The following is an 18815-nucleotide window of genomic DNA, read 5'->3' as shown; positions in this document are numbered from 1 at the left end:
ATCAATTTGCCCATCTCCTTATGGAATCCTGTCTTTGACAGACTTGGAAAAGACAAGGGAAATTAAGCAAGAATCACATATATAGTTCAGAGTCATGAATAGTAATTATGACAACCCAGGCAAGCAGCACAAAATACAAGTCACCTTTTTAAGACAAATTGATTTGGCAGATAGCATGACAGAAAGCCCCCATGACTGAAGGTACTGAAATACCTTAAGTTGATGCCAGGGAGTTCCAGGGAAGGGATGTCAGGCACAAGGGCACAGGGGTGGGTTAGGAAGTGGCTCAGATGGGGTTGTGGTGTCATCAGGTAGCTTTCTATTTCAACTAGTTTTTCTTTTCTTTTTAAAATTCATTTTATATTTATTTTTACATTTTTAAACATTCATTTAAGAAAATCTTGAGTTATAAATTCTTTCCATTCCTACAGTCCCTCCCACACCCGTTGAGAAGGCAAGTAATATGATATCAATTATTCATGTGAAATCATGCAAAACATATTTCCATATTAGCTATGTTGCAAAAATTAAAAAAGCAAAAAATAAAGGGAAAAAATTATGCTTTGATCTGCACTCAGAGTTTATCCATTCTCTCTGGAGATGGATAGCATTTTTCATTGTGAGTCCTTTGGAATTGTCTTGAATCATTGTATTGATCAGAGTGGCTGTCTTTCACAACTGATTACTGTTAAATATTGCTGGTATTGTGTACAATGTTCTCCTCATGTCACTTTGGATCACTAACTAGTTATTTCTGCTAACTAGATACTAAGCTCAGTTATTTCTATCCTGCTGAAGAAAGGACCTCTAAACTTCTGGGTCCTGGAACCGAGCCCTGATTGCCACACCCTAGGGAGTACTAAATTGATAGAAAAGACCTCACATTTGCTGCTACTGACATGAACATTAGTTTGGTTTTGTGAAACAAAACTGTAGATTTGAAGGCTGTTTAGTGAATATATTTATATCAGAGCTGCTGCAGCTGCTGCTGCTCTTGTTCAGTCCTGTCCAACTCTTCCTGAAACCATTTGGTGTTTTCTTGGCAAAGATGCTAGAGTGGTTTGCCATTTCCTTCTCCAGCTCATTTGACAGATGAAGAAACTGAGACAAACAGGGTTAACTTGCCCAGAGTCACACAGCTAGTAAGTATCTGAGGCCAGATTTGAACTCAGGTCTTCCTGACCCTTGGCCTCATGCACAATCCACTGCATTAATTATATCAGAGCTAAGATGATGTCTGTCCACCCTCTTCCCTAGCTGGTGGATAAAGAAGCATAATAATATGTAAGTTTTTCTCCGAGCTCCATTTTCCCCCCAATATTTCTACCGACCCTCTCATTTCTTTAAGAGGTTTGCGGTGGCAGATCACAGGGTCATCTATCATCCTATCTATTTAACGTTATCAAAAGAATGGAGGCATACTTATCAAATCTGCAGGTGGCATAAAGCTGGGAAACCAATACGCTAAGTGATCCAAACAAGTCATAGTGCTGAGCTGAACCTAGTAAAATGAAATTTGACAGAGACAAATGTAAAATCCTTCCCTCAGGTTCAACAAACTAGCTGCATAAGTACAGAGACAGGGGAGGACCTGGCTTAGGAGATTTGGTTGACCATAAATTTGCTACTCAGTGAGTCACTCTAAAGTGACTGCCAAAAAAAAGCTAATATGATCTTAGTCTATGTTAACAGAAATATGGTATTTGGAACAAGGATATAATAGTCCTGCTGTATTCTATACTGGTCAGAGCAGACCTGGAAGATTTTGTTTAGTTCTATGTGCTGTATTTTAAAGGAAACACTGGAAAAGTCATATATCCAGAAGGGTCTCTAAATCATTTTATATAAGGAATTGTTGAAGGAACTAGGAATGCCTAACCTGGAGAAGAGAAACTTAAATAAAATAGCTTAATAACTTAAAGTAATTTAATAACTTAAATAAAGAGAAACTTAGTAATTATCTTGAAATATTGAAGGAATAGCATGTAGAAGGAATAGACATTTTATGTAGCTCTAGAGGGCAAAACTAAGACAAATGGGTGGAAGCTATAGGAAAACAGATTTAGCACAACATAAGGAAAAAAAAATGTCTTAACAACTGGAGCTGTCCAAAATTGACATGGGCTGCCTTATAAGGTAATGGGTTCTCTAACTAGAAGTTAGGGAACAGGGCTGTAATCTCTACCTATCAAGACTGAATAACCACCTTTATAAAGTCCACCATTTCAGTCAATATGGGTCTGCTGCAGAGGAAATACACTGAATGGAAAGTTATTCTGGAATATTGCGCAGATGTGGCAATACTGTTCCTTTACTGAAAAATTTCAGTGACTCCGTATTGCCTATTAGGTCAAGTTCTAAAGCCTTTGTTTAGTACTCAAGGCCCTCCATACAAACTGGGACCAACCTAGCCTTCCAATCTTAGCTCACATTACTCTCCTTCACACACTCTAACTAAATTAGATTGTTCTCTCTCCCCAATATATCCTTCACTTTTCTGCCTCCAAATCTTTGTTCATGCGATGTCCTAAGTATAACATGTCTTCCCTCCCTCTCCTTACCTTTTGAACTCTTAACAATACTTTATATGTGATTCAAGTGCTAGCTTACTACATGAAGTCTCCTTTGATCCTTCTTCGTCCCACTGTTGCTAATAGCATTCCCTTTTTGACCTCATGTAGTACTTTGCTGTATATCTCTCAAAACCATCACACAATTTTATGTTAGCAAGGTATGTGTCTTTTCTCCTTATTAGATTTCAAACTCTGTGAGGGCAGGAATCATGTCTTATTAAACTTAGTATTTCTCTAGGCACCTAGGATAGTGTTCTGCATACAATAAATGCTTAAAAGTTGTATGTTGAATTCAGAGGTGTGCTGGAGCCAGCTCTAACTGGCTTGCTGAGAGCCATTTGTTAAATTTTCAGCATGAGCAATTATACCTCAGAAGTCAGCAATCACTACAACAAATCAAATGTTTTTGTTGATTGTTTAGGATTAAAAAATTGTTAATGATATAAATGTAAAAGTTTGTATGCACTCTGCCCCCCCTACACATTTATCAGCAGACTCTTGTTAAATTGAATTATAAAAGCCATACCATGTCAGACCTGGAAGGGACCTTAGAGACAATTTAGTCAAATTCTTGTATTTTATAGATGAGGAAACGGAATCCCAGAGGGTTAAAATAACTTGCCCTAAAAAGAATAGCAAGACAGGGGCTAAGAATCTAAATTTTCTAATTCCTAGTTTTATCTTCTTTCTTCTGGATCACAATCCTCTCAATAATCTCTGACTCTAGAGCTCTGACTACATAAAAATCTAGTTTATACCAAGCAAAAGCATATGCTCTGTCTTCTTTAGATTTTTGTGACACCACATTCTCTTGGTCCTCTCCCTACTTGTCTGACCATTTTTCCTCAGACTCTTGCTGGATCTCCATCTGTGTGTAGATTGGTGTGCCCCAAGCTCTATCTTTTCTCTTTTCTCTGTATACCTTCTCCTTTGGTTACTTGATTTGCTTCCATGGAAGCAGTCATCATATATATGCAGATGTTATGTGTACATATATATGTATATATACATAGGCGTGCACACACACACATACATCCAGCCCTCTCCTGAGCTCTAATTCTAGATCACTAACTGTGTATTGGCTGTCTTTACCTGGATGTCCCACAGGCTTCTCAAAAGTTTAAAAAAACCCCACTTTTCTTTGCCTTTCTTTTTAAAAGATTGTCTTCATTCAACCTCTATTCTGGAAGAAAATATAAACTCCTTTGCTTGGCATTCTAGGACCTAATTTCCACTTCTCACCTCTTTCTTTTAAACCCAACTCAAATGCTACATCCTTCATGAAGCCTTCCCTGATCTCCCACTCAGATCTCAAAATGCTTTTAAGGCTTTGTTTCTAATATCTTAAATGCACTTATCACATAGTACTGTATAGTATAGTTCTCTATTTCTGTGTGGCCCTGGAGTCAGACAGACTTAAGCTCAAATCCTGTCCCAAATTCTTCCTATCTGGATGATCTTGGGCAAGTCACTTAATGTGTCTGCCTCAATTTTCCCATCTGTAAAGGGAGGATAATAATAGCACCTCCTTCCCAAGGTTGTTGTGAAGATGAGATAATATTTGTAAAGTGCTTTGTGAATCTTAAAGCATGATATAAATGCTCACTATGATAATCTCCCACTGCCTTTCAGGGCACTTACACACAGTGGGTATTTAATAAATGTTACATGAATGAATCAATGAATCGATACTACCATGGACAAGGTAATATGGAGGATACAAATAAGTGTTTCTGAACCAAAATGATAAGACCTTTATTTTCTCTCCTCCCACCAAAGATGATAATGTTCCTTGTATCCCTGAATCTCTTTTACCTTTATCATGTATTATAGTTATTTATATAAATGTCATATATTACCCTCTTCTCCCTCCCTAGACTATAAGTCTATAAGTGTATATTATAAGACAATGATAACAGGAATGGTATATTATCTAACCTTTGAATCTCCTTAGTCCTTAGCATAGGATAAGTCAGCCAACAAACATTTATTAAGTGTCTTCTGTGTGCAAGACACTGTAATGCACACAAAAACATTCACTGAAGTAAGACTGTTTCTGCCATCAAGAAACTTGCAATCTCCTTAAGGAGATAGGAAATATATACATTAAAAGATGTCTAGTATTGTAAAGCAATATGAGTGGCATAAACAGTAGGTGCTATATTCATTCATATAATGGACTAAGGTGAGGTAAAGTAAGTTTTCCAAAAGGTAATGGCACTTGACCCTGTCCTTAGAAATTGTGATTTAGGCATATAGAACAGAATAGGAATGGTGTTTGAGATGAAAAGGATTGCATTGGCAGAGATTTGGATAGTTGGGGTGGAAAGGACAGTGAGTAGTAGAATCATTCTATTGGTGTGAAGTGTTGTGGGAGGGCTAAGACAGTGGAAGACCTTAAATATTTGGTATGAAGTATGGATTTTAACTATCACAATAAGGAGCCATTGACGTTTCTAAGAAAGAGAGGTATGATGAAGAAAATATTTTAGGGAGCTTATTCAGGCAACGGTATGGAGTTGTGTCTTTTTAGGGGTGTGGTGGATAAACATTATGGCATAAAGGAAAAAGCAGTGGATTTGGATCTGGGTTACCTGTTTAGCCTCCAGCAAGTCTCTCCATCTCTCAGAACCTCAGTTCTTTTATTTGTAAAATGAGAAGGCCGGACTATCTAAATGCTAAAGTCTTTTCCAGCTGAATGAATGAATCAACAAGTTTTCATTAACTACAAAATCTATGAAACCTCTTAGGACTACAGTCAGAAAGGTGTACCTCTGTGTATCACAGGTCTAAGGAGACAACCCCCAAATGCTTCCTTTCTTCCTCTCAGCAAGTCTAAATACCCCACAAGTAGCCTCTTTAATCTTTTTGGGAACAAAACAAAAGGCCTTTCTCTAGGAGTTCTGTTTATTTTGTAAATGACAAATGACAGAGATACTTCCTGAAACTTTTGTTGAGAAGGCTCAGAATTTTAAAGTCCTGGCTTGGTCAGTTGAGACTTACAGCTTCTCAAAGGCCCTAAAGTAAAACATACAAAGAGCACTGGTCACAAAATCTGGATTTTAATGCCCTTAAACTAGCTGTACTGCCTTGAGCAAGTCCCCAAAACTCTCTGGGTCTCATTTTACCCCTAAGGGGAGTTGGATCAACATGATTTTTAAGGGCCCTTCTAGTCCTAACATTTTATTAGTCTAAAAGCAAATACCATTAGTATTTTTATTCATCCAAATCCATTTTTAACATGAATAGTAGGGAATGTGTAACCATTCTATATAAAGTCTCTTTTTCTCTTTCACTAGGTCCAATTCCTGTAAATACAGCAATGCCCACACAAGTTACTGTGAAAGGTCTCAGTGAGAGACCTTTCATAATTCAAAAAGTTTGACCTGGTATTCAGCCACATTTTGTTGGTTCTGAGTAACTTTATACCACTTTAGGAAAAAAAAAAGACATAGTGACCTTTTGTCCCAGCAGGAGTTATCCTGTTCCTACTCTCCAGAGGGTCTTACTGGCTGCAGATACATCAGGAGGAAGTCTAAAGGGATTACAGATGTGTGCATGTTCACAGCTCAGCCAGTAGAACTTCTTTCCCTCTGTCCTTCGTTCTCCATGATGCCACACTATTAATTCTGAGAAAAGCAAACTTCTGTGCCTTCACCTGAAGGGAACCACTGTCCTTGACTCACAAAAGATCCCTATTAAAAGGAAACACCTTCCCCCCCCCACACCCCCATCACATTTCCTGTTTAGCAATATGCTAATAATATGCTCTGTTTAGCAATATGTTAATAACATGAAAAACTACTAAACCAAAAGGTCATTTCAAGCCTAGATTATAACAAGAACTGAGCTTCTAAACATTCATCCCAACTCGGCCTCCCCCCTTAAAAGAAAAGGAATTGGGGACTCCCATTATCTGATAGAAGGGAAGGGGGAATAGACGGAGAAAGATGAGAAGAAAGAGGAGGAAAGTGACAGCACCAAGGGGGCAGCTCAGTAACACCTCTCGAGTTGGGGGTGGGGGGTAGGTGAGGCAAGAGCGAATTTAGAATCCTTGGGTTTCCCAGGCTAGGGGGATGGGCAGGTCTATTCACTGCTCCCACTATGAAGGAGAAGAGGTGAGTTTTGCCTTTACAAGCTAAGGAATATGTGTGCATGGGAGAAAGGAAAATCACTGCTACATCCCAACAGCCCTGGGTCATGGGGTGTGGAGAGTAGGGAGGGTTCTCCCTATTTATGAGAGGCTTGGTGAGAATTTGTGTTGGAAAACCTTCTCAAAGACAGACCTGGGTTGGTTGGGGGAAGAGACGATTCTAGGGTTATCTCCTCTTTATCAGTGACAGGACTCGAGGGGTAAAGGAAGTATTGTGGGGGGAGGCAGACCTCTGCTGAGCAGGATAAGACCTCCTCTATTAGGAGGGGAGGCTGTAACTAGACAGATCATCTATATGTTCGGCGGCAGTGGACATATAGGGTACCAAACCCCTTTGCAGGGATAGTTGATCATTCTCCTCTTGGGGTGGGGGTAACAACAGTCTCCTTTGTTGGCGGGTCTGACATAGTCCTTTACTGGGGGAGGCGGGGTTGCTGGGTGGGGTAGACATACTCCTCTAAAGGGAGAGCATACATTGTTGGGAGCGGTGGACTTCCTCCTCTGCTGGGGGCTCGGATCCCTGTTTGGGGGTACCTCTCTCTACTGGGGGGCGGTCTCCTCTGTTGGGTAGGGTAGACATATTCCTCTGCGGAGAACGTGGGCAGACTTCTCTGTTAGGAGGAGGACAGATCCCTCTCTCTAGGGCAAGGAAACACCTCTATTGTGGGGCTCGGGGCTCCCTTCCCTCCCAAGGCCAGGACAGGTCAGAGCTCCGCCTTCCGGCAGATCCCGATGCTCCGGGGCTAGCGGGCAGATCCCGACGCTCCGGAGCCGGCGGCGCGATCCTGCCCCGGTCTGGGGCTAGGGCGGGGGCCGGCTGGGTCGGGCCGAGCTGGGCTACTGGACAGTAGGGGCGGAGGCAGCAGCCGCGGCTCTGTCCACTTCGGCCTCACTCACCGCACATCTTGTCGGCTCCGGCTCTGCCTAGTTGTCTGGTGTCTCGTGCGGGCGGCTGTACCAGCGGTGCGTCCACTGTCAGACTGTCAACTCGGCTCGGTTAGGCTCGGTTCGGCTCGGCTTCGCTCTGCTCTGCTCACCTCAGCTCAGCCCTGCTCCGCTCTGCTCGGCGCCTCTCGCCCTCCCTCTCCCTCCTTGCGCTAGTTCGACTCGCTCACAACGTCCCGCGCCCGCCCCGAAGCACGCCTCTTATGTGCAGCGGGGCCAGCCAGTGGAGTTGGGGAGGGGGGCGGTCGGGGAGGTGGATTGGGGAGTGAAGGCTCTGAGCAGCGGCTGCACCTCCTTTTCCGGCTCCTCATTGGCTGCAGGTTGTCTTGGGAACGGTGGAAGGGTGGGAGGGAAGATCCCTAGGGGAAGAAGGGGGGGGGGGCAATGAAGGATAGAAGAATAAGAAGGGTAAGAGAGAGTCAGAAACTGAAGACGATGGTGAGAAGAGGAAAAGAGAGAGGGAATAGAGGGAGATGGACAGGAGCGGAGGGGAGAGGAGAAAAGAGGAGGAGAGAGAAATGGAAGGGAGATGGAGGAAAACGAAACAGAGGGAGAAAAGGGAAGAAAAGGAGAAGGGAGAGGGAGCGGGAACTCTGAGCCTAGTGGGTGGCGTCTGCACTGGCGGCGCTGCATAGTATAGTGGACAGCAGATGGCCTGACTGCTGTGTGGGGGCGGTGGGGGTGCGAGGCGGCGGGCGGTGTCAGGAAGTGGGACCTAGGAAGGCATTTATGAAATGTCTGGGAATTAGGCGCAAGCCATGGGGCGGGGGGAGGAGAGGGAGGCTGGGAGCAACCCCCAGGGCACCTTTGGAAAGTCAGCCCACCCAAGGGGAACGCTGAGCTGGCTTGGGGAGGCATCCCCATTTACCTGCTGGACAAGTAGGGGCGACGGGGTGGAATGGGTCGGGGGAAGGGGCACCGTGACAACCCGCAGTTACCTTCCCTCAGCTCGCACCATCGCTGTGGGGTCGAATTTCCTATCTGTCCCCGAGTCTTTTTAGGATTTTGTCATAAGTACACCTATTTAGTATATTTCTCTGGGGTTTCGAAGGTAGCAGCACTACATACATGTCCAGTCTTGGGGAAAAAAAAGCTGAATTCCCCCACCCCGGGAAAATATTCCTTGGCCTCTGGCTGCAGCAGCTCACAGGGCGTTATCTAGCGCACCCCTCGCCAGCCCCCGCACATGACTCAGTGCGAAGGCCGGCAATGAAGCAAGTAACTTCCTTCAGCCCTTCCCTCCACCGCCTCTACTCCAGACTAGGCTGGGCCAAAGAAAGGGAGATTTGTTTACTATGGCTATCTTTCTCTAACTCCCCCTCCCCCTCTCGCTCACCCTTTCTAGCTCTCCCCTTCATATAGCGAACATCAGGCCTGTAAGGGCCTTTAGAAGTCATCTGGTCAGACCTACTCACTTTACAGATGAGGAGAAGAGGTCAAAAAGGTGAAGGGACAAGGTCACAGACTGAATTAGTGAAAGAACTCCCAAATGCACAGTTTGCTATTGTATTTATACCACATTCATTCTACATTCATTCCTTGGTTCTTTCAACAGACCTGAATGTAACATTTTTGTTGAGGTTGAGTGCTTTCCAGTGCCTGGGGTTACACTCACCAGCTCCCTAGGGTGCTGTCCTGGGAGTGGTTCTGAAATTCTATGGTTATCTAACCTACGTGAGGTACTAGTGCTAAGAGAATATTTCCATACATTAGACCAACCAATGCCTTCAACCATCATCTCTACTAATTCAATTATACTCAATAAACTTTTATTAAGCACTAAGACAAGGGTAGAGTTGGGGCCTGAAAGAAATTTACATTCCACTGGTGGAGATTCAACAAAGAGTGGAGGGGAGAGCACGTTGGAGAGGAGCAGGATTAGGAAAGGCTTCTGTAGGAAGTGACACAGGCTGTTTTGAAGAAAACTAGAACGTGTAAGAGGCAGAGATAAGGAGGGAATTCATTTCAGGTCTGGGACACAGCCTGTGCAAAGATGTGAAGAAAGGAGATGATGCCATGTCATGTTTTGGGGACAGCTAGTGGTCCAATTTGGCTGGAACACAAAATTCACGAAGGACAGTGATATGAAATAAATCTGGAAAGTTAGATGGGAGCCAGATTATGGAGGGCTTTATATACCAGGGTGAGGAACTTATGGTTTTACCTAGGTAATAGGGAACCATTGAAGATACCATACCCTAAGTCCTGACCCTTCTCCTGAGCTCCAGACTTATTTTTTCAATCCTTTGCTAGAATGGGGGATGTCTAATTGTTGAGCAGATAGATCCCAACCTGAACTCTTCATTTTCCCCTCCACCTAAAACTGTCCTTCCATATGGCTTTCCTAATCTTTGTTACAAGAAGAAGCCCTCTGAGAAGAGGAGAAAGCAACATATTTAGAAATGAAGTAATGTAATCATTAAAGATTCAAGTAATTTTTTAAAAAATCTGGGGTTTTTTGAGAGAGGTTCCCAAGAATTTGGGTTGAACTTTTGGCATCTGCATAGGAGTTAGTTGGTACTGCATAAGTATGGGGCCTCCTTTCCTTGGGGCAACGAGGCTCATGTTTTCAGGGTTAAGGTTTCTTGTGACCCCCTCCCAAAAAAACCAATCCCTGAATGCTGAAGCTACAGGTTCCACCAATCTCTGCTGAACCCCAACAAACAGTGACATCCTGAGAAGCATAATTTTCTAGCTATGGTTTGTGCAGAATCAGCAGTATTGGACTTCTAAATAATCTTATTTACAGCTGTCAGAATTCCAACTCTCATCTCCATAGGCCGGCCCCTACTGTGCTATTCAAATAAACGTTGCCATGGGTCTGGCCTGAGAGAGCCACACACTCCTTTAGCCTTATCTGCTTGGGGAGGAGCACTCAAAGGAGGCTATATCTGAAGAGAGGACATAAGATGTACAGAATGGGATTTCCCAGGGCCATCCTTGTCAGCAGACAGATTGTGTGTAGCCGTGGGTATCTATGGAGATATCCACTGGAGGTCAAGTCAAATCAACAAGCATTTACTAAACATTTACTATATGCTAGGTAGGACTGAGAATATAAATACAAGCAAAAAGAAAGGTGGTCCTTGACCTCAAAGTGCTTATAGTTTAAAGGGGGAAGACGATGCATAAAAGTGGGTTGAAAAACTAGCATGGGGAAAGGTACCCATGTTGGGGCCTGGTGGCAAAGACTGAATGAGAATGAGCGATGGCTTTGCTGAGCCCTTCCTCAAAATGGAGATTCTAGGAAAAACTCACCAATAGGAGGAGGCCAAAAGGTTGGACTGAGAAGGCAGCTGAAGCATGGTGGACATAGTTTAGAGCTGGAGGGAACATTAAGAGGCTATCTAGTCCAAACCCATCTTTTTACAGATGAGGAAACCAAGGCATAGAGAAATGAAGTGATTTACCCAAAGACGCACAGGTATTAAATGACAAAAGTAAAATAAGAAATTAGATCTTCTAATTCCAAAGCCTATACTCATTCTATTGCACTTTTATTTGTCTCTTTGCTGTCTTTTCTGAGTACCTTCTCTCCAAGGGCAGAAGCCCAAGCCCCAGACAGCCTCATGGGCTATCAGTTTACCCTGGTGGTCCTCCTTTGGAAGACAGGAAAGGGTCTGAGGACCATAGAGGATGGCTGTTTCAGGAGAGAGTAGGAGGCATGACAATTCAATGTTTGGAGGGCTCAGTTTTTAGGTAATATTCTTCTAATTCTTAATTCTAGCAACTGGGACTCAAATACAAAGCAAATCCAATTCCCACAGATGCAAGAATGCCAGCCGCCGCCTCCTCTTACCCCACTGGTAGAAGAGTCACAAAGAAAGAAAGGGGAAATCCTGTTTCAATTATAAGATCATTCAGTGCCAGAAAATTGTTATTAAGAATAATTTCCCTCAGGACCTAATGTAGGCCAGATACTTTTCAATGGGAGATCCAGAACCTTTTCCAGAAATGGAACTGAAGTAGTTTTCCCAGCCACCTGGGGGTTTTCATGAACATAAGCTCAATATGAGCCAGCAGCAAGATACAGCTGCTAAAAAGGTTCATGGACTATTTGGTGCTCACACTAATTGTATACAGAAGAGGGAGGTGAATCTTGCTGGGCCTCTGCATCCATCAGACCAAACTTGGGAGTATTGTGTCCACTTTCAGATGCTGTATTTTAAGGACACTTAAAACTAGAAAACCAGGGAATGTTTATCCTAGAGAAGAGAAGACTAAGGGGGCTATGAACCCTGTCTTCTAATGATTGAAGGGCTCTCAAGTGGAAGAGGGATCAGATTTAGTCTGCTCCATCCTAGAGGATAGAGCTAGAGCTAGGAGCAATGTGGGGGAGGGGGAAGGAATAAGGGAGGTACATTTTTAGCTCAACATAAGGAAGAGCTTTCAAACAATTAGAAAAGCCCCAAAATGGAATGGACTGTCTGGGGAGATTAGAAACTCCTCTCCCCTCCCCACTGGAAGTGTTCAAGCAGCTGCTAGATGACTACCTGTCAAGGTTGCAGTGGAGGGAATTACAATACTGGGAGGGAATTTGGACCAGATGATCTCTAATGTTGCTCCTCAATCTGAGATTTTGTGATTCTGAAAACAAAATAGGTAGCAGGGTTCAGAAACTGCAGAGATGGGGGTTAAAGGAGGTGGGGAATAGGGGAACAGAGAGAGAAGAGGGGCATAGGCAGTTTTCCCCCTCCTCAACCTTTTTGGCTCCTTCTTATGTGGCGTCTCCCCCCAGTAGGTCGAAAATTCCTTGATTGTATTTGTATACCCAGGGCTTAGTACAATGCCTGGAACATAGTAAGTGCTTCTTGACATGTTAGCTAGACCCCTAAGGTATACTAATAATCCAGTCCAATCTCTGATACTTGCTTCCTCTGTGACCTCAGGAAAGTCACTTAACCTCCCTGCAACTCAGTTTCCTCTTATTTAAAATGAGTGTTGGACTTGATGGCCTTTGAGGTCCCCTCCAGCTTCTAGAGCTGTAATCCTTTGATAGAGTATTTATCACCACGTGATTCTATCACCCAATGATCCAACAAGCATTTTTAAGCTCTATTCCGTACAAGACACTAAGCTCTAAGGATACAAAAACAAAACTAAAGAGTTCTTTTCCTCAAGGATTTTATCGTCTATCGATCTCATGTCTTTTTTAGTTACTAATTTAGGCATTTATTTCCTTATCTGTTAGTTCTCTGACCTGGGCTTTGCTTCCCAAGGTACTGTATAGAGAACTTGATCATGGAGCATATAATAAAACTGGAAAGGGTTAAGTAGAGAGGAGCCAAGAAAGAAAAAAACCCAGGAGGCATATAAAGGACTCCAGAGGAAGATCAGGTCATGACAAATTAAAACCAGAGGTCAGTGACCCACATCTACCATGCCTCTAGGTATTTCAAGAGCTGTTGCAAATTTTTCAAAACAAAATCCGTTTTAATTCTCTTAAATTGTGAGCGATTGATTTAAATACAGAATGCAAGTTGATGTCTACAAACAGGAAGCACCTATTATAAAGTTCATGTTCGTTTTTTCTTTTTACAACTGTGACCTTGTTTTTTAAGCCATGTTTCTTGGTGCCTGCCAGTGAGAAACAATGTGCTTGAACTTCCAGAGGCCCTGCATGGATCATTATATTACAAGGCGAAGTATGGTAAAGTACAGAAAAGTCAATTTAAAATTATGAAGAGATTCAGGGGAACAAAGGTTCCTATCTTGTGAGGGTAGTTTCAGGGAAGACTAAGGACATTTTCTGTATCTTCAGAGATGGGTGGGATTTCAACAGGCTGACATGAGAGGGGGTGGAAAGAAGCAGAATGGCATTCCAGAGGTAAGGAGCAACAGGAGCCTTTCCAGATCCTGAAGTCAGATGTGATCTTTCCCACTCTGAGAACCTCCCTAGCCCAAACCTATGGCCCTTTTCACACTCTGCCCTGCCCTATAATTATTCATATGTATGTCTTTTCCCCCCTGGGAGCCCTTTGAAAGCAAGGGACTGTGCCTTACTCCCTCATCAATGTCTTTTCCACAAGTGTCACGTGGTATCACTTCAATGAATGAATAAGCCAAACAGTAGCTTCTAAGCTGCTTGGCAAATAGGCTGTAAGTAGGTACACTTGGCTCATGTCTATGTATCTCTAATTGAAATCTCATTTCTGTCACAGTCTCTGATCATACCCAGGGCACACCAAGGTGATTCACAGAAAGCATTAGAGTAAAAGCTAAGATGTATGCATCTCCTCTTCAGAGTTAATGCTCTTTATTTTACCTATTTCAAATGCAAAATCATGCCAACTAATTCCACTGCCCAACCCCCAACCATATGGAATCAAAAGAAGAAAAACTTGTCTGGTTCTTCTGGTATATTCTTGATGGTATATTCAGCTAGGTAGATTCTTTCTGTCCTCTGAAGTCCAATGGCCTTTGGTTTATTGTGTTGATCTTAAAGAATTAATCACATTCTTGTCTAGATAGTTACTTGTATGTATGTGCACTGGAATGATCTTCCTTTTCCTTTCCTCTGTTATATGAACTTTACTCATTCTTCAGGGGGAGCTAGGTGGCACAGTGGATAAAGTGCTGGGCCAGAAGTCACAAAAACTCATCTTTCTGAGTTCAAATCTGGCCTCAGACACTTATTAGCTGTGTGACCCTGGGCAAATCACTTAACTCTGTTTGCCTCAGTTCCTCATCTGTCAATTGAGCTGGAGAAGGAAATGGCAAACCACTCCATTATCTTTGCCAAGAAAACCCCAAATGGGGTCATGAAAAGTTGGACATGACTATAATGACTAAACAACAACAAAGATTCATTCTTCAAGGCCAATCTGTGCATGTGTGTGCATGTGCCTTCACTGAAGTCCTATGTAGGTGGGGGTGGTGTCTGGGAAGGGAGCCAGTTGGTTTAACCTAGTTAACATAATCATAGAAAGTAAGAGGCAGATAACAGAGAGATGATGTGCTAAAGTGTTACATGAACTGCAAAAATGTATACTTCCCCTGTTATCCCTTTATGAAGAATGAATATTTCCTTAATGGAAATAAAGCAGCTGACTGCTGTAGGTTGGCCAAAGATTGGGTACGCCTCTCGTGGCCCTTAAAAGAAAGATTGCTATCCTGAGAGCATTGAATCAGCCTAGGTAGGCAGCAGAATTGCAGAATGTGACCCATGAGCCTCTACCAGAGGGCAGCAAGGGTATAGGGTGGTATTTCTGTCTCCTCCACCCACATCAGCCATGGTGTGTTTTGGTGGAATTCCCTCACCACTCCAGCCCACAAAACTTGCCCCAATGCCTCACTGGAGCACAGAGGCTACCCTGACTTTCCTGAGATTCTACCAGTAGATCACAAGTTCTAGGAGGTCCTCCCAAGTTGCAAAGGCTTCAGACTTGGGCCTGATTATGAACTGAGTGCATGAATGTTGTCCAAGGATCAGCCTAAGGTTGGAGAGGTTTGTTGCTATGTTGGTTGCAGAGTCCTTACATTTTCATCCATAGCAACTCTAGAAGAAAATATCTACTAGAGTCTTAGAGTCCATGAAATTTGCATCAGTGGAGAGAGGTTATGCCCACCAACAGCTTAGCACAGATCCCTGAAGCATTGGCATGTCCATACCTTTTCACCTGTACCTGAGTATGAGCTCCTATAGGGCTGGATTGATATCTTATTTGTCTCTGTCCCTCTCACACTGTCTAGATGGTGTGAGAATGGCAAGCATTATGAAATGCAAATAGCAATTTCAACTGATGATCTCCATCTCAAGCTTTGTCTTGTTCATGTCATGTAGCCACAAATCTTGAAAGCTTACCATCTCTTTTTTCTTGAAACTCTTTCCCTTGGCTTTTGTGACACTTCACTCTCTTGGTCCTCCTCCTATCTCTCCAACCATTTCTTTCTTTTTCTATCCGGTGCTCAACTCTCCCTGTACCCCTATCCTCACAAAGCCTGTTCCTTTCCAACTCAGAGACTCCATGATTCCACTGAGTACTTCTTATGTGTAAGAACTCTTGTCTAATACTAGCTTAAGGAGACAAATAAGATACAGAACCTATCTCCAAAGATTCTATGGTCTCCCTGCTGTCTCTTCATCTTGCCAGCAGGAATTTGTTCATCATCTTTCATGTGTTAGAATGTGCTTCCCCCCTTCTCTCACAAGATAATCTTACATATAAAAGTCCAACTAAGATTCCTCTAATTCCAACAATCTTCTCTCATAAGAGAACACTTAGATGGGCCTTCTTCTAGTTCTTTTAATATCTTGAGGAGAGCAATGTACTACTGAGGTTTCCTATCATTTCTTACTCTCAATATATGACCAAGCCACCCCCCTTTCTAGTCGTATATATCCCTGATGTCTTCAACATGCATGAGTTATTATTAGTAATAATGATTTAGCATATTTACACTACCACATAGTTTTCCATTGCCGTTGTAATTTTGATCCTTCTGAGATTATGATATTTTATGATTTGTAACCATAGAGCATTACTAGAAAAACATTGGTGTTCAAGAAATAGGCTTTTGCAGTAGCAAACAATTTGGGATTAGTGAAAACAATGCATAATTTCTTAAATGTGATCTACCCTGATCTCCTATTTAATTCTGGTCCTGGCTCATTGGCTAGTTACATTGCTTTGTTGTTGCCTGTGTGGATCATTTACATCTACATGGGTCTGACTAGAAGTAGCTTGAAGAGAGGCAAGAACAGACTCTAGCGTTTCTTTCCATCGCACCTCACCCTTCACCAAAGGGGACTTTAATTCCTTCCAGAAAGGAAGCCAGAGACTGGCCACTCTCCTTTCCTCAGAGAAAGGGGGTACCAGCCTAGAATTATATCTATCTGTTCCCTTAAATATTGTTAGTCTGGGAGTAATTTTAGGTTCAATTAATCTTCTGATCACTACTCATTAATGGGAAAGGAAGGGCCCAAGCTTTATATTCAAGACTTGATCCTTTTCCCACTAGAAGTTAGTTCCACAGTAAAGATTACATAGCAAACAGAAAGCAAACCCATTTATTCGAGTAGATAGCAAACAGAAATCAGAGAAAGTATACATAAGAGAATATGTACCAAACAATACAAAGTGAAGGAATTCTCCCATTGAGAGTGAGATAGTTTGGCTCAGATATGGGGAACCTGCAGCCTGGAGGCCATATGTGGCCTTCTAGGTCCTTGGGTACAGCCTTTTGACTGAGTCCAAGTTTTACAAAAAAAATCCTTTTATTAAGGGAATTTGTTCTGTGAAGTTTGGATTCAGCCAAAGGGCCGTACTTGAAGACTGGAGGGCCACGTGTGGCCTTGAGGTCACAGGTTCCCCACCCCTCATTTGCCTCAATCCAAAAGGACAGCACTGTATCTCACCCAAGAGGAAATTCTCTGAAGTTTAACAAGCTGAGGATAGGGACATGATGGAGACTGTCAGCTTGTCTCAGGTCAACAGCTTTCCAGAGTTTTTTCTCTCTCTTCAGTAATCTGAAGAAAGGTTTGAATTTTGCACCTTTCCTTTTAAAGCTGAAAGTCGGAGGAGTCCAGAAAAAAGAAGCTCTCTTCCCTTCTCTTTAGCTCTCACCACCAGCCCCTCATATAGGTATGGGGTATTGAGGAAACAGTCTCCACTAATAAAAAAAGAGTCTCATAAAATTGTCCCTTTCAGTCAAGAATTACACATACATGTATATATTTATTTCTATATGCATACACACATATATTACATATATAGATTCTGAGCTCATACTCCCAATCCCCCCCCCCGGGTCTCTAGCTATTGGCTTATTTTTGCCCAAGAATTCCAAGGATAGCTCCGAAGAGCTGTTTGTCTAGCACCATTGCTCACAAGCTCCTGTCTAGCGCATTCCTTCCAATATCTTTGCCAATTAATATTTTCCCAATATCATGTAATGCATGACTACTGCTCCAATATAATTTTGACCAGGTGATTTGTCCTCATCATCAATCAACTATTAACGTCAATTAGCTTTCACAAAGGTCTATTTATTAAGAAGATAAAGCAATATCTGTATACTATGAAACTGGGAGCCCATTCTCCCCTACTATCTTGAACCCTGGGGAGGATGGAATCGGACAAGGTGGTACCTATTAACACACCCTCCCCCCCCCCCCCCCAGCAAGTTCACTTATGGCTGAATCATAGCCAACGGACCAGTTCCTCCCCTTCTTTCAGGGCACAGTGTCTCTGCTACTGATTTGGATCAAGCAGGTCAATCCTCAGGCCTGGCTCCTCACCAGGCCCAGCCGCTTTGAGTACTAGTAGACTTTGCTATTGACTCCAACTGCTGGCCCTCTGGTGGCTCTTTCACCCTTTTGAAGCTCACAAGGTCATAGTTTTCATAGTACATGTTAGCTTGAGTAGGGAGTTAAGGCAGCCAGTGGCAGTGCCTGCTATCTCTCTCTCCACTGGAGGCTTGCAGTTTTGAAGCTTCCCACGGGGGTGAGGGGAGGAGAGGAGAAGGAGGGGAAGAAGGGGAGGGAGGACAGAGGGAGGAAGAGATGGAGAGAGAGACATTGAGAGGGGGAAGAGAGGCACATAGAGAGACAGAGAGAGAGAGGGGGAAACAGAGAGAAAGAGAGAGAGAGACAGAGAGACAGAGAGAGACAGAGAGAGAGAGAGAGAGAGAGAGAGATTTTGTCCTTTTATATAAAAGTTCAAGTTCATATTCAGTTCAAGCTCAGCTACCAATTAAAATGTTTTCCAGCCCCATGCAGTAAACTAACAGGAAATAGTCAAACATTACCTGTGAATGATCTAAATCAATGAGGGTCCCTCTATCACATCATGCATTTCGTGAAGCAGGCTCACCAGGGCTCCACATGGTCTGATACCGAGCAGAACATATTTGTGTAGGGGAGAAGGGGGAGGGGGAGAGGGGGAATAAAAGGTCAGGGGTGAAAGATAAAGAGAGGGAATGAGGTTGAGGGAGGAGAACCAGAAGGAGATTGAAAGAGGGAAAGGAAGAGGAAAAGAGGAGATACAGATTAATCCAATGGACTGTCCTTTAGTCACTTGTCATAGCGTGCGAAAAATGCATTTTGAATCCGTTTTACTTTTCCACTGTGAATGGTTATCCTCGTTCTCACTACTGTGACTTTACTAAGGAGACTTTGTAGTATTCTAGAACTCAAAGCAGTT

General features: G+C 42.9%; 1 protein-coding gene across 2 annotated transcripts in view; it reads right to left on the bottom strand.

Moving 5' to 3' along the window:
- GFPT2 (glutamine-fructose-6-phosphate transaminase 2) overlaps nt 1–7987 on the bottom strand; it is a 59259-nt gene extending 51272 nt beyond the window's left edge. The window contains exon 1 of one of the 2 annotated variants that reach the window (XM_036748069.1): nt 7624–7987. In XM_036748069.1, the coding sequence (XP_036603964.1) occupies nt 7624–7630 (7 nt within the window). In that variant the 5' untranslated portion in view covers nt 7631–7987. Of the gene's footprint in view, nt 1–1422; nt 1496–7623 lie in introns of those variants that run through there. The other variant, XM_036748068.1, reaches the window with a different exon arrangement.
- Nucleotides 7988–18815: the final 10828 nt, after the last annotated feature.

The sequence above is a fragment of the Trichosurus vulpecula genome, chromosome 3 (genome assembly GCF_011100635.1).
Source record: "Trichosurus vulpecula isolate mTriVul1 chromosome 3, mTriVul1.pri, whole genome shotgun sequence".
Taxonomy (NCBI): domain Eukaryota; kingdom Metazoa; phylum Chordata; class Mammalia; order Diprotodontia; family Phalangeridae; genus Trichosurus; species Trichosurus vulpecula.
The sequence above is the reverse complement of the archived record's forward strand: the minus strand, read 5'-3'. Positions and strand labels throughout refer to the sequence as shown.